The sequence below is a fragment of the Rhodamnia argentea genome, chromosome 2 (genome assembly GCF_020921035.1).
Source record: "Rhodamnia argentea isolate NSW1041297 chromosome 2, ASM2092103v1, whole genome shotgun sequence".
Lineage (NCBI taxonomy): Eukaryota > Viridiplantae > Streptophyta > Magnoliopsida > Myrtales > Myrtaceae > Rhodamnia > Rhodamnia argentea.
Window position 1 is genome coordinate 26,152,695 of NC_063151.1, and position 13,717 is coordinate 26,166,411.

General features: G+C 39.4%; 2 protein-coding genes and 1 long non-coding RNA gene across 3 annotated transcripts; all 3 read left to right on the plus strand.

Annotated features, from left to right (window-relative positions):
* Window positions 1-4,375: 4,375 nt before the first annotated feature.
* On the plus strand, window positions 4,376-7,098 carry LOC115737513 (ras-related protein Rab7). The gene is made up of 7 exons (XM_030669670.2): window positions 4,376-4,627; window positions 4,741-4,767; window positions 4,866-4,965; window positions 5,496-5,642; window positions 5,736-5,816; window positions 5,935-6,080; window positions 6,771-7,098. The coding sequence occupies exons 1-7, from the start codon at window positions 4,575-4,577 to the stop codon at window positions 6,838-6,840; spliced, it is 624 nt and encodes a 207-aa protein (XP_030525530.2). The 5' UTR covers window positions 4,376-4,574; the 3' UTR covers window positions 6,841-7,098.
* A 940-nt stretch (window positions 7,099-8,038) lies between these two features.
* Window positions 8,039-8,836, plus strand: LOC115737598. Its single transcript, XM_030669788.2, has one exon. It carries the CDS (start codon window positions 8,120-8,122, stop codon window positions 8,513-8,515), a length of 396 nt encoding a protein of 131 aa, XP_030525648.1. The 5' UTR covers window positions 8,039-8,119; the 3' UTR covers window positions 8,516-8,836.
* Window positions 8,837-11,040: 2,204 nt separating this feature from the next.
* LOC115737281 lies at window positions 11,041-13,262 on the plus strand. Its single transcript, XR_007197334.1, has 3 exons — window positions 11,041-11,623; window positions 11,723-12,575; window positions 12,766-13,262. It is a non-coding gene; the product is annotated as an uncharacterized LOC115737281 (long non-coding RNA).
* Window positions 13,263-13,717: the final 455 nt, after the last annotated feature.

Here is a 13,717-nt window from a genome sequence, read left to right on the forward strand (position 1 = left end):
TCCCCTAATTTCAAAACACAACAATAGTTTCTCACACCACACCTAAACTAATTTCAAAACACAACAATAGTTTCTCACACCACACTTAAAACAATACTTAACTTTATAAAGACACTCTCAACTAATTTGTTTATCTTTCCGTCTCATAGAGGAACAACTCCCTCTCTCTCTCTCTCTCTCTCTTTCTCTCTCTCTCTCTCAATGTCTACTTAGGCTACGATGCCTCTCTCTTTCTTAAAGCTCGCCTTTTACATATGGCGACTTACTTCAAAATCTTCACTTTAAACCTTATTTATAGGCTAAAGTTTTACCATCTTATGAAGTTGGTGGAATCTATTTACTTATTGAATAAGTTAGCAAGTTGCAGGTGCTATCTTGTTATTAGTTTATCACTTAAAAACCAACTTTGAATTGTCGTTTGCCGACTCAAAGTGAAAGGAAGTTCTGGTAACTTCTTCGAACTATTGATTTGGCCTTTTCTTTTTCTAAGTCTTCGAGGTTGGAGTCAATTAAGGAATCAAAATGCAATTAGGTCTTTTCGTGCTTTTTCACATTAGGTGTTGACTCCAACACTCCTCCTTAACACCTAATACTCTTCTTCCTATAGCATCTAGTATTCGTCTTCTTCTAATGTTAGTTCCAATCTTGCGAGATACATCTCTATTTTAATATTATTTACGCTCTCTTCAGTTGCCTCTATGATTGCGACTTTCGACGAGGCTTTATGCAGCTCAGATTTCATTAACGCCATTTCTATTTGCGTGTCAGTCTCTTTTTCCTTCTTCACGGTCTCCATACTCAAATCTTTTATAAGAGTTTTGAGATTCCAACTCATGTGGTCAAGACTCTCATTCACGTTTGTTTTTTTTTTTGTGCTTCAATTCATTCAGCTCCATATGAAGTACTTCCGTGTAGATATCTCGATAGTGGTGAGCGGTTTCAAGATCGGTCCACATTCCCCCTTGAACCTGAAACAGACCCGTTGCAATCGATTCCCCAATTTTTTGAATTTGAAACTTACCATGCATACTCTGAAACTAGGAGCTTACCTTGTCAGAAGTTTTAGGTTTCACTTATATTATTAATTGAACGATTACACTAAATCATCATCTTTGATGATTGTCATTTGTTGTTACAATCCGCTTATCATAACTCATATTTAGACATGCAAAGAATATTAAACATTAATAAAGTAAAAGTATCAATCATGATATCATTAAAAATGGAAGTTTAGACTAGTGATTTCAAATTACATATTCATCATCGAATGCTAGGAAGTACTGTAGGATCGCGTGAAGCTATAGAACAAGAAAAACGTAAAGAATTGTTTCGGGTTTCACCCGAAACTTGAAATTTACCCTGGATACTCTAGAACCTAAAGTTGAACCAATTCCCACCGATCGAGTCATCTGATTCTTGGTTCTACCATAAAACCATGCTCACCTCTACATCTCGATCTTTCTTCTCATTGGACTTTTTTCCATATTTTTCATTGATCCTTGCCCCTAAGGATTTTTTTTTCTAGGCAACGTTTTTTGAGCTCATACCGGAGCTTCTCGTGCTCTCTTCTTTGACTTTGAGCTCTCTGTCTTTTCGCTTTAACATTTCGTCCCTCTCTTTTTATGTCTCTTACCATTCCTTCTCACGGCTCCTTATAAGAGCTACTACTTCCTCGAGTCTTTCCTCGACTTGCTCTTTATATTGGATATGTCATGACTATCATATCACTTGTCTCGATGATACAGATGGATGCGAGCTCTTCTCGCTCCTCTACTACAACGGTTGCCCGGAGATTCCATTCTTCTTTATCATCATTCACCTTCCTAATAGAGGTTGTGTGATTTTCTTTTACCTACTAGAACCAACATACTCTAGCAAAGTAACCTACTTTGCAAAAATGTAGCACCGTCTGCTATCCCTTCTATTGTCCTTGTCATGATCTCGGTGAGCTTCCCTTGGTTGTTGCCTTTGCCAATCTCTAGGTCTTATCCACCGTTTGCCACCCCATGTGCCAGTGAATTTCTTCTCTGGCTCTTGAAACCTCTTTTACTACTGAAGAGGTAACTTTCATCATCCATGACAAATGCTATCACCGCTTCTTTTGTCATCATAATCAGTGGTATGTGCATGTTCCAGCACCATTGCTCGATGTTCAGATTTGTAATGTTCGAATTTATTGCATTTAAAACACCTAACCTTTGATTTGTCTCTTGTTTATACATTCCAATGAAAGTTGAATATTCATCTCTAATTCAAGCAGCTCCATGACACCGTACACCTTGATAATCTCCTCAATTTTATTGAACAACTCGACTTTGTAGTACTTGCTCGGGGATTCGAACCAGTGAACTTCTTATTCATTCTTTGCTCATTTGAGCATAATAAACCCATTAACCGCTCCAACATCATGATTGATATATCTTGGCTTTCTTCGACCATTGTAACAACGTAGTCAAATCTTTCAATTAAAAACCTCAAGATTTTTTCTACGACTCGAACATGTTGGAGTTCTTCACCTTTAACCCTTAATTGGTTAATGATGATCAACACCATGCAAAGTACGTTGAGATAGATTCAATGACATTCATGTGTAAATACTGGAAATCTCCTCTAAATGCTTGAAGTCGCACTCGTCCCACCCGGTCATTGGCTTTGTAGCATTTTTTGCAAAATAATCCATACTGTTTTTCGCGGTCTCCGCGCTCAATATTCTTTGAAAAATTACTTCCTCCGCATCTTGAAAGATCTATATGATGCTTTTTGTTTTTTCTTCTAGGTTTTCACCAATAAATCTTTCTCCGTTTTTCTTCAAGCATTGAATGCTTCAACATGGAACACTTTGGCATAGCCATTCTCCACCAAGTTTCACAAATCTTGCGATCTGAAAAGAACCTTCATATGAACGGACCGGTTATTGAAATTCCTTCTATTCAACTTTGGAAGTTGTAATGAATGGAATTGTTGGATGTCATTGCTAGCTTTGAGTCCACGATCCTTGATCGACTACTCTAGATTCTTGACCGCCTAACTCTTGTATTTCGAACAAGCTCTAACATGGTCCTTGGCCTGCTGCCTCCGATACGGTCCTCGGCATGTTGGCTTTTATACCAATTGTAGATTGCGAAACCTTAATTTGATACCATCTATAGGGTATGCGGAAGCTGTTGTGGTGATAACATAAGAGAAGTGTAATAGATAACTCAAGATACACTTGTTATACCAAACTGCAGTACAAGTATAGCACTCAAAATATTTTCTTACACAACTATTGCAATGTATTCTCACACTACACTCGAGACATTCAAAGCAATACTTGCTTATACAGAGTTACTCTCAACTAATATGTTTATCTCTCACCTCCATAGAGGAACAACTCTCTCTATGTCTACTTAGGCTGCGCCTATCTCTCTCTTTATTGAAGCTCGCCTTTTTCACATAGTGACTTAATTCAAAACCTTCACTTTAAGCCTCATTTATAGGCTCAAGTTTCACCACTTTACGAAGTCGATGAAATTCATTTTCTTGTTGAACAAGTTAGCAAGTTGTAGGTGCCATCTTGTTGCTAGCTTATCACTTCGAAGACCAACTTTGAATTGTCTTCATTTGCCGACTTCATGTAAACCGAAGTCGCAGTAACTTTTCAAACTTTCAATTTGGACTTTTTTTTTCCTTTAAGTGTGCTAGGTTGGAGTTAGTTAAGGAACCAAAGTGCGATAAAGACTTTTTCTCTTGCTTTCTCATATTAGGTGTCGGCTCCAACATAGATTACGGGAAATTAAAGAAGCTGGATGCACCAAGCAAGCAGGAGCAAAGACTCGTTATTGTTCATCGCAACAAGATTTCTGCAACCCACGACTTAGGAAGCAAACGAGGAATGAAATAATACATGATTATTCGTGAATTAAAGATTAATTACCAAAACTACTTAGTATGCAACATATACTAAACTTTTGGTATTTTCTCATTTTCATTTAACATGATGAGTACGAAATGAATTCAAAAATTTTTCTGTGCAATCAAATTGCATCATGCGATGTGATTTACCGACATGAAGGTACTTATTAGAGTAAGATATCTAAAAATGAAATGCTTTGACTATGACATATTCAAATGGCTTAATATAAACCTCTCTAATGATAACGCATATAAAATTATATGACATGATCATGAATTAAATTTCTAAATGACGTGACACGCACATTCTAACCATATCTTGCATTGCCTATGTTTGAAATGACATGCATTGAGTTAGTCACCGTCATAGTAGGATATGTTTGAAAAAAGTAAAATGCACCAAGGGTATTTCCGTAAGTTCTGGGGCGGCATCCTCGCTGTCTTTCTAGGGACGGACACAGAACAAAGATCCTCGCGATTGGCCGGTCCAATTTGCTGAACGCCCAGCTAAGAAGCTAAAAACGGAAGCTCCAAAAATCAAACCGAAGGTAAAAATTAAGAAGTCGGAAGATCTCCAATCCGTTTCATATTCCCTCGAATCGAAGACCAAGTTCCCCCGAATTCAAACCCTAGCTCCCTGCGTCTCGATCCATTGCAGATCTCCTCGCCGTTCTCTCTCCATGGCTTCTCGCAGGCGCATGTTGCTCAAGGTCATAATCCTCGGCGACAGCGGGTAAGCTCTTTGCCTTCGCGATCCGATCAATGCCTTAGCGGATTGAGCGATGTCGAGTTACTTTTTTCCGTGCTGGTGCTTGCGCTGACCCCCTCTCCGTGGTGCTTTGTTAGGGTTGGGAAGACGTCTCTCATGAATCAGTACTCCCTTCAGACCTGAACGGTGATTTTGTTTTCATGGATTTTGGCTTTTTTTTTTTAGGAATTGACTGGCTCTTGTTTTGGATTTGTGGGGGCAGATATGTCAACCGCAAGTTCAGTAACCAGTACAAGGCGACCATTGGAGCTGATTTTTTGACGAAGGAAGTTCAGTTTGAAGATCGATTGTTCACGTTGCAGGTTAGTGATGTGTTTGCTGGTAGGATTAATTCTGGCCAACTTTGATGAGACAACCGTTCATTGGACAATCAATGGAGTTGTATTGGGCGGTTTTGTATATGTTGGTATTTAATCTTCAAACTGAAGTTTGACAGTTTCGTGTATTAATCATGGGGTTAGATTGACCTTGCCCTCGGCAAATCATTCTTTTCGAAGAACTCTCTAGGAAACGTAAATTTTGAGTTGTAAAAGATTGCGCTAAAACTTTCACTTGCCCCACACTATCTGTTTTAGGGGACTTATCAGCGTTCCCTCCCTTTCCTGCTGTTTTTGGAAATACTGCATGCTCCATGGGAAAACGAAACATTTAATTCTCTTTGTTTCACGGAGTTATAATGCTGCTAAGTGATAATCAGAATTTGTGGTTTGATGGATGAAGTGAGAATTAGAGTGTCGAACATGACTAATTTTGAATCATGGAGTTATGCTTAGTTTTGGTAACTTTGAGAAGCTGGTGTTAATGGTAGACGTGCTCTTTTTGATGTCTGCAGATATGGGATACTGCTGGCCAAGAAAGGTTCCAGAGTCTGGGTGTGGCTTTTTACCGCGGTGCAGACTGCTGCGTCCTTGTTTATGATGTGAATGTCATGAAATCATTTGATAATCTTAACAATTGGAGGGAGGAGTTTCTGCTTCAGGTGATATGATATATGTTTACGAATAAATATCGTTGATTTCATTGATATTGAAGCTGTGAATGGGTATGATTTTTGTTTTCCATTGATGCACAGGCCAGCCCATCAGACCCTGAAAACTTTCCCTTTGTCGTGTTGGGGAACAAGGTAGATGTTGATGGTGGTAATAGTCGTGTGGTAAGATTCTTGTTTTCCGGCTTGTATTGCAGAAACCTAATTTGAAGGGATTTTGTGCTGATTCGCTGACTTGCAGCTTTTGTGTGCTTCATTTGTGTGTTAAAAATTCTTGCTGTAGGTTTCTGAAAAGAAAGCAAAGGCTTGGTGTGCTTCTAAAGGAAACATCCCTTATTTCGAGACATCTGCAAAAGAAGGTTTTAATGTGGAGGCTGCATTTGAGTGTATAGCTAAAAATGCTTTGAAGAATGAACCTGAAGAAGAAATGTAAGTATTCTTTCACAGGTCGAGCTATCTATGACTGTATTAAGCATTATTGGCGTGATCATAGTTAATTGCAAACAATCATTTCCAAAGATAAATGAAGTTTATTTAAAGTGTAACAATATCATGCGGAGCAATTTATATACAATAACTTATGGGAATTTATATGCAAATTTAAAGTGTAAGAGAAGATGTTAGCTTTGCATCAAAACCTAGAGAACTTCAAACACTTCACCTCTGATAAGAAATGGTACTGTGCATCAGCAAAGCAAAGTTGCATCAGTGAGAAATTGTAATTGGAGTCAACTTTTATCATCAAGTGCCTTTTCATTTTTGGGATGCTGGCATTATGGAAACTTAGCTATCAAAATAGTTAGTCGGCTTCCACAGAAGTGGGTAAAAATAGATGTTTTCAATGCACTCTGTGGTCAAAGAAATTTAATTTTACATGTTATCATTATCTCTACTAATATATGAGAGGATAGAGTAGTATGCTGGTAGGAGTAGGACTGAATGCTAATACATGATGTTCTTATGACTGTAGCAAATCTTCAGATGTTTCCGTTCATTTGACTTACTCTACTTCTCTTCTCTTTGTGTTTAAACTTTTTCGGCTTTTTGTTGAAGCTTCAGATATTTCTCTGTGTATTATCTCATGAAATTGTTGTAACATTTTCTTATGTACTTTGAAAGATACCTTCCCGACACCATTGATGTCACAAGTGGAGGACGGCAGCAGAGATCTACTGGCTGTGAATGTTGAAGAGAGTCAATCGGCTACTCTTTCCCGTGCAATGGAAATACAGTAGAACCGATATATCGTGATTCATTGCTCAATAACTGTTACATAAGAGACTAATGTAGGCAACCGGATCAAACTGTCATCATGTATCATTAGTAGATCAAGGAAGACCGTTTCGTGGTCTTATCGGTTCCCTCATCTAACCTTAGTAGCTTACAAATTTAATTTGTTTGGACATGGATTCTTGGGTATGAGTTTGGTTTGAAGTTTGTTGTTGGAAACTTTTTCGGTGGGGCTTTTTGGCATGTAATCTGCATGAAACGGGAGTAGGATCTCTGATCTCTCCTCGTTGTGCTTTCCGGGAAATAGCTCGCAGCGGGTAGCCGATGGGCACTTGTGCAGCGATCGTGAATATAAGCGTTTGGTTGCAACGGGAACTTATCAAACACGCACACACACACACACACTCGATCACTCTCTTTCTCGCTTTGAGGAAGGTGTTTGGGCCAGCCCCAAATGTAACTATTTGTAGCATTTTGGAAAAGGTCTTCTCTTTAGTTTTACCGAACGCCCTTTTCATTCCTTGATGACATCTGAAGTCACTTGACCATAACCTTTTCCATCCAGTGCGAGGCCCTTCTTAAACCGTTTGTTATAATCAATTTATCTTTTATTATTACTGATTGCCATCTCCGACTTGCGTGACTTGAATTCAATGTTAGTTTAATTTCAGCATGAAAATTGAAAATGAAGATGAACGAAAAGTAGGAAAAAATTCTGAGAGTTGGGTAAGCGACGCATGCTATTTTACTTTAATATATTTAAGCGTTTACTGCTGTTCTAAAATTTTAATTGGTACAATCAAAGTCATTAACATGTAGATTTCTTTTGCAATCAAGTCCCTTGATCTTTGATTCTGGCAAATTAAAGCCGAGGTGTTTGTTAATAAAGCCAAGAGTAGTTGCAGAAGACGGTGCCGCAATTCACAATCAACTTCTACTTGATTATTTGATCGTCAGGTCCGGTCAGTAAAGATTGACACATTAGCTTCACTTGATTGGAGGTGACCGCGGAGGGATTTGATTAGAGGAATTCTACAAATAAAGGATTCAATCGCAAGGTTTTTGAAATTAGAGGACCGTATTGAAAACACAGTGCAACTTCAGGGACCAAATGCGTGTCTTTCTTTTTTCCTCGGCTTGATTTGGTAATTTCCACGCCGGCTTTACATTCTTGGAGGCTGCAGAGTTGAGACTAGTACCTCTCAGTTCAGCGAGCGATATACCCCGAACCGGTTGCCATGGACGCGGGGGATGATGGAGCAGAATCATCGCCCTCTCTCAAACTCGACGAACTCATTCCTCCTCGCCTCGAAGACGCAGGCCTCGAAGACTGCGCACTACCTCTCGAATCCATCCAGCTAGCATTCCTCAAAGCGGCGGCCGCCGCCGACGGATCCGACGCTCCCGAAGGCGACGATCGCCTCGACGGCCCACGCCCCTTAGCCAAGGGCGACTCCAATGTCGTAGCTGGGGCTCTGTCCGAGCCTGACGACCCCGCGGATGACGCGGCGGGTCCTTGTTGGCGATGTTGTGGAGGCAAGGTGGAGGCGAACACGGACGAGGTGAAGGATTCGCCGGTGCAGGAAATGCAGAAATTGGAGATCGGGGAGAGTGGGACAGATTTGAAATCTTAGCGATAAGGCAAAATGGGCTTGTCATGGTGCTGCATTTGTGGAACTTGTCCTTCTCGATGAAGCATTTTGAATCGTTTTTGTAAGTGAGAAAAGTTCTGCCCCGTGTTGTTGTCCCGTTCCGTTTTTCCCCTCCTATGTATTTTGTGATCAATCCATTGAGTCAATAATTTACATGTTAGGTAGAAAAGGAAGGCCTGATGAAGATTGGTAATGGATTTCATAATGGTAATTGGTGATTAAGGCATTACTTGATCATTAGTCCTCTCTTTTAATTGAATTAGCAGGTGGTGCAATTTTATATCCAGAAATGGAATTCTAGCACGAATTGGTTATTAATAGTTTAGTGATTCATTTGTTCAATCTGAGACATTCATGGTCATGAATGCTTTCTATGTATTTCGTGATGATATGGGTGATCAATCCATTGACTCAATTCAATTCACATGTTAGGTAATTGGTGATCAGGGCATTACTTGACCATTACGTCTTCTTGTAACTGAATTAGCAGGTGCTGCAATTTTAAATCCAGAAATGGAATACATTCATTTTTGTGAATGCTTTGTATGTATTTTGTGATGATATGGGTGATCAATCCATTGAGTCAATTCAATTTACATGCTAGGTAGAAAAAGAAGGCGTGCTGATGATGAGTGGTAATGGATTTTGAAATGGTAATTGGTGATCAAGGCATTACTTTTTTTTTTTTTTTGGATCAAAGATCAAGGCATTACTTGACCATGAGGTCTTCTTGTAATTGAATTATCAGGTGCTGCAATTTAAAATCCAGAAATGCAATACATTTATGTTGATGAATGCTTTGTATGTATTTTGTGATGGTATTGGTCATCAATCCATTGAGTCAATTCAATTTGCATGCTAGGTAGAAAAACAAGGGGTGATGATGAGTGGTAATGGATTTTGAAATGGTATGTTGGTGATCAAGGCATTACTTGATCATGAGGTCTTCTTGTAATTGAATTAGCAGGTGCTGCAATTTAAAATCCAGAAATGCAATACATTCATGTTGATGAACGCTTTGCATGTATTTTGTGATGATATGTTCATCAATCCATTGAGTCAATTCAATTTACATGCTAGGTAGAAAAACAAGGTGTGCTGATGATGAGTGGTAATGGATTTCTAAATGTTAATTGGTGATCAAGGCATTACTTGACCATCATGTCTTCTTGTAATTGAATTAGCAGGTGCTGCAATTTAAATCCTGAAATCGAATTCTAGTATGAATTGGTAATTAATATTCTAGTGATTCATTTTTGCAATCTGATACATTCATGTTGATGAATGCTTTGTATGTTTTTTGTGATGGTATGGGTGATCAATCCATTGAGTCAATTCAATTTACATGTTAGGTAGAAAAAGATGGCGTGATGATGATTAGTACTGGATTTCGTAATGGTAATTGGCGACCAAGGTATTACTTGACCATCATGTCTTCTTGCAACTGAATTAGCAGGTGTTGCAATTTTAAATCCAGAAATTGGATTCATTTGTGCAATCTGATGCATTCATGCTGATGAATGCTTCACGTAGTCTCTTAATTTGTAGTTGAGATTTGAGGATAGAAGCTTGGGGCTTGGTTTTATAGAGAGGTACTTGAATGACCCAACTTGAGTGTTTCGCCACGTAAGAATGGATGATACTGTTTTCTGTTGTTCTGCAAGAAGTCAGTAGGACTGGGGGTGAGGTTGGATCAGAAGTATAATGGGGTAAAACATCATATGAAAATGCAACAGATGAATTCTGCTGTTGTTGGTTTGACGTGATAATGATACAGAATGGTTCCCTATTTTGGCTGCTTTTGGAGGCAAACGAGTCTTTCTATCAGTACCATCAGCTGTCAATTTTTTCAATTTCTTCTATGTTGTAGTTGAGATTCAACCCATGAACTAATTTTTCCCCTCGTCCTATAGTACCCATGTTACTCCCATTTGACAAGGAAACTTGAAAAGGGATATGCATGATGTGCAGTCCAAATCTCTCACAACCACATTCTACAGCCCAAATTTGATACTTTTTTTCACTTTAAAAAAGCAAGCTGAGGGTTGATCTGTCAAAGAGATTGAATTTTGGAAATGTTACCGAATATGGTTTTTTCTCCTTATCGAGATTATCTGGAGCATCATTTTAAGGGGGGAAAACAAAAATGGAAAATGGTCATTTTGGGTAGCTTGGTTGGATGGATACTTTAAACTATTTCTTGGAGGAAACCTGGCAACACCACATGTTTGCATTAACAAATGCACCACGGGTTAGGTAGACACGTTAGTTCTTGTGGAGGTCTTCAAAATTGTCCTACAACTAGTTAATAGGCTCAAATTTCTTGACTGATGCAGCAGTTGTTTTGTTCAACGGGAAATAAATGACGTTTTAACTGCTGCATGCTTAAGGCTTGATTGACGGCAGGCACGATGTTTCCAAAGTGCCGAGTTGCTCTTTGATTTGTAATATTGGTCTAGAATGGCCGTCTACATGCCTAAAAAAATTTTCTTGTCTAAAGACAACCTTCTCTGGTTCTTCTTCTTCTTATCATCACCATCATCATCACCAACACTATTATTATTGTTATTATTATTTCTCATTACGCATGTTACTTAAAGCGTATTGGGAGGAGTACCAATTGGGATAATTGTTCAATGTGCCTCTGCTTATATGTATCTAATTCACCTGCATCTAGTTCTGTTAGGCCAGGTTCAGATATCAGCCTTGGATTTACTAGCTGTGCAGAGCTTTACTGCATAAATCTTCTCTCGTGGACTGATGAGACTGCTCATGATCATTTGAAATAGATGACAATAATGGTGCAAGTAAAATTGGTGACAATTCCTTTAATAAAATAATCTGCAATTGCCTTTGTTCTGAACATATACACTACCCAGATGGGAGGAGCCGAGAAAATGCTATTTAACTACCCAAGCAATGCGTAGTCACCATGCTAAATGTCACTCAAATGAAGATTTTATCTACAGAGATGTGGTATAGGATTGATAGCAAAGCATCTGTAATCACATTTGCAGAACACTCAATGAGAACTTTTGGGTTAAGCAGACTTCTCCCGTTGGGAAAGGATTTGGGATGGAGTGCTATAAGGTAAATAAACTCTTGGAGTACTTTTTTGCTTGGTACCAACCATTTTTAATTGTGTGGTAATTTGTACTCTCTATTTTGGCTGTTTTGAAAACTTTGCAGGAGAACAGACTTCTTACTTTTTGTAGTCCTTGAAATCTGGTTTAAACCTTTACTACAGTGGTGGATGCGCTTGTGTTGATCAAGATTGTAAATGCTTTATCTTGTATATGAGTGCTGTTTTGGTTCGTTTTCTCCTTTAGTTATGAGGATGACCCCTTGGTCGTGCGGTATCATGTATCTTTCTTTACCCATCAGGAAATTACTGCAGGGAAGAGTTTTCTTCACCGCTTTGGTCCAATCAAGATGTCGAAGGTCCAAATGGAGATTGCAATGTACTTCCCACTTTCTTGTTCTTGCATTTTCGTTTCTCATGCTGGAAACTGCATCTGGAAGAACATACTGTCATCTTGCTATGGTCATTGCTGGTTGAATGGGGTATTATCCATCTAGATAAATTCCTCTTCACAAATCAGAATTTCTGAGCCTAAATTGCCATTTTTTCCTCCAAAGTACGATCTAACGGCTGTTTAATGCCTTGTTATGTTTAGTTAGGCCCAGCGTAAGGGTCTAATGCTATCATGTCTCTGTACTTTTAGCAGGTGCGTGATATGTAATGCAAAACTGCTAGTGGACATAGGGTGATAATTGATAACCTTTTTCAAATTGGGCCAATGATATGTACGTGTGTTTCATGTTTGGTAGGGAATGCGCGGGACAACTTGGCATTGTCTTCGAAGGGATGGAGACAGCTGATATATGTACGTTTCAGATGGTCCTAGGAGATCTTTTGTATTTTAACTAAGGCTCTGGATTCACAGACTTAGCCAGCTAGGCATGATGTATGACCTTATCCCTCTTCTAATGGGTCAATCCCTTTAGCTGAAATTGTGCAACATCCACCAGATAAGAGTTGGTGAGTGATCGAATTAGCAACGATTACCACAATGAAGTCTTTCCAAACAAGCGACTCTGCTATTTGGATATCGGTTGCTCTTGCACTGTTAACGCTCGGTATTTTGCACCAAGAAGTTGAATTTGGGGCTTCCTGCCGAAGAAACCTTTATTTCATGGAGTACTTATCTGTAAATAATTCTTGCCCTCAGGAACACCAGTGAATTGCTCTAGTACCTTGCGTTTGAAGCGCCACGGGGAGTAGATGGGGATATTCGTTCGAACGAAGGATTAACTACAAGCCTCGTCAGATCGTACTCGCAATCCAAGGCAACGGGTTTTCACAGCTAAGACGCTTTCATCTGATGCACAAGGTCAAATTGTTTAGTGGTTTAAAACGTACATTGTCTGACCTAAAAAAAAGATGTGTTGACAATTGGAATTTTGGTGGTTCGATTAGATCACTGAACTTCCACTAAACCCCGGACTTAGATCTATTTGCTGACATTAAGGTGCCTACTACACCAAGATCTCATATTTTTGTCAGTGCATGTGGATCCTGGCTTTGATGTTCAATGTGCATGACCCAGACACTGTCAATTATTGGTTTCTGCTACTTAGCTGGCACTAGCTGTGGTACTGTGGCAAGCAGAGAGACCGACATCTATGCTATTTTATGCACTTACAGTATCCTGTTTCTTCGATAACCTCTCCCTCAGCTGCATCATCGCGTGCTTATTTCATTTATATATTTGACGAGGGAGCTTGCTGTTACACAAGCAAGCCATTGACATGCCTCGTCGATCGTATAGATAAGGTGATACGTGGACGGGAGATACTGGATTCTTGCACTTGGTGGTGTCGATAACCAAACGCGCGTATCCCTCTTGAACCACTGGACCAATCGATCTGATTGCTTGTGGGTTCATTTACTCCTGGAACCAACATTATAATTCACATCTAATGCCTGCTCGATCCTCTCCGGAGACTCTCCCAACCACACAAGGTAATTTTCTGCAGGGCAGGTCCCGATTGCTGATTGTTAGATCTTTCACAGCTGGCGACGTTTGTACGGTTTCTGCATTATGCACGTGCACCTCTTCAACTAACAGTCAGGATCTCATACCCATGGCCGCCCTGACTGATCAGTTTTTCCTTGTGGAC

Coding starts and splice junctions, on each gene's coding strand:
- LOC115737513 (XM_030669670.2), top strand. CDS start 4,575: ATGGCTTCTCGCAGGCGCATGTTGCTCAAGGTCATAATCCTCGGCGAC. Junction 4,966..5,495: donor ATCGATTGTTCACGTTGCAG/GTTAGTGATGTG, acceptor TGATGTCTGCAG/ATATGGGATACTGCTGGCCA. Junction 5,817..5,934: donor ATGGTGGTAATAGTCGTGTG/GTAAGATTCTTG, acceptor TTCTTGCTGTAG/GTTTCTGAAAAGAAAGCAAA.
- LOC115737598 (XM_030669788.2), top strand. CDS start 8,120: ATGGACGCGGGGGATGATGGAGCAGAATCATCGCCCTCTCTCAAACTC.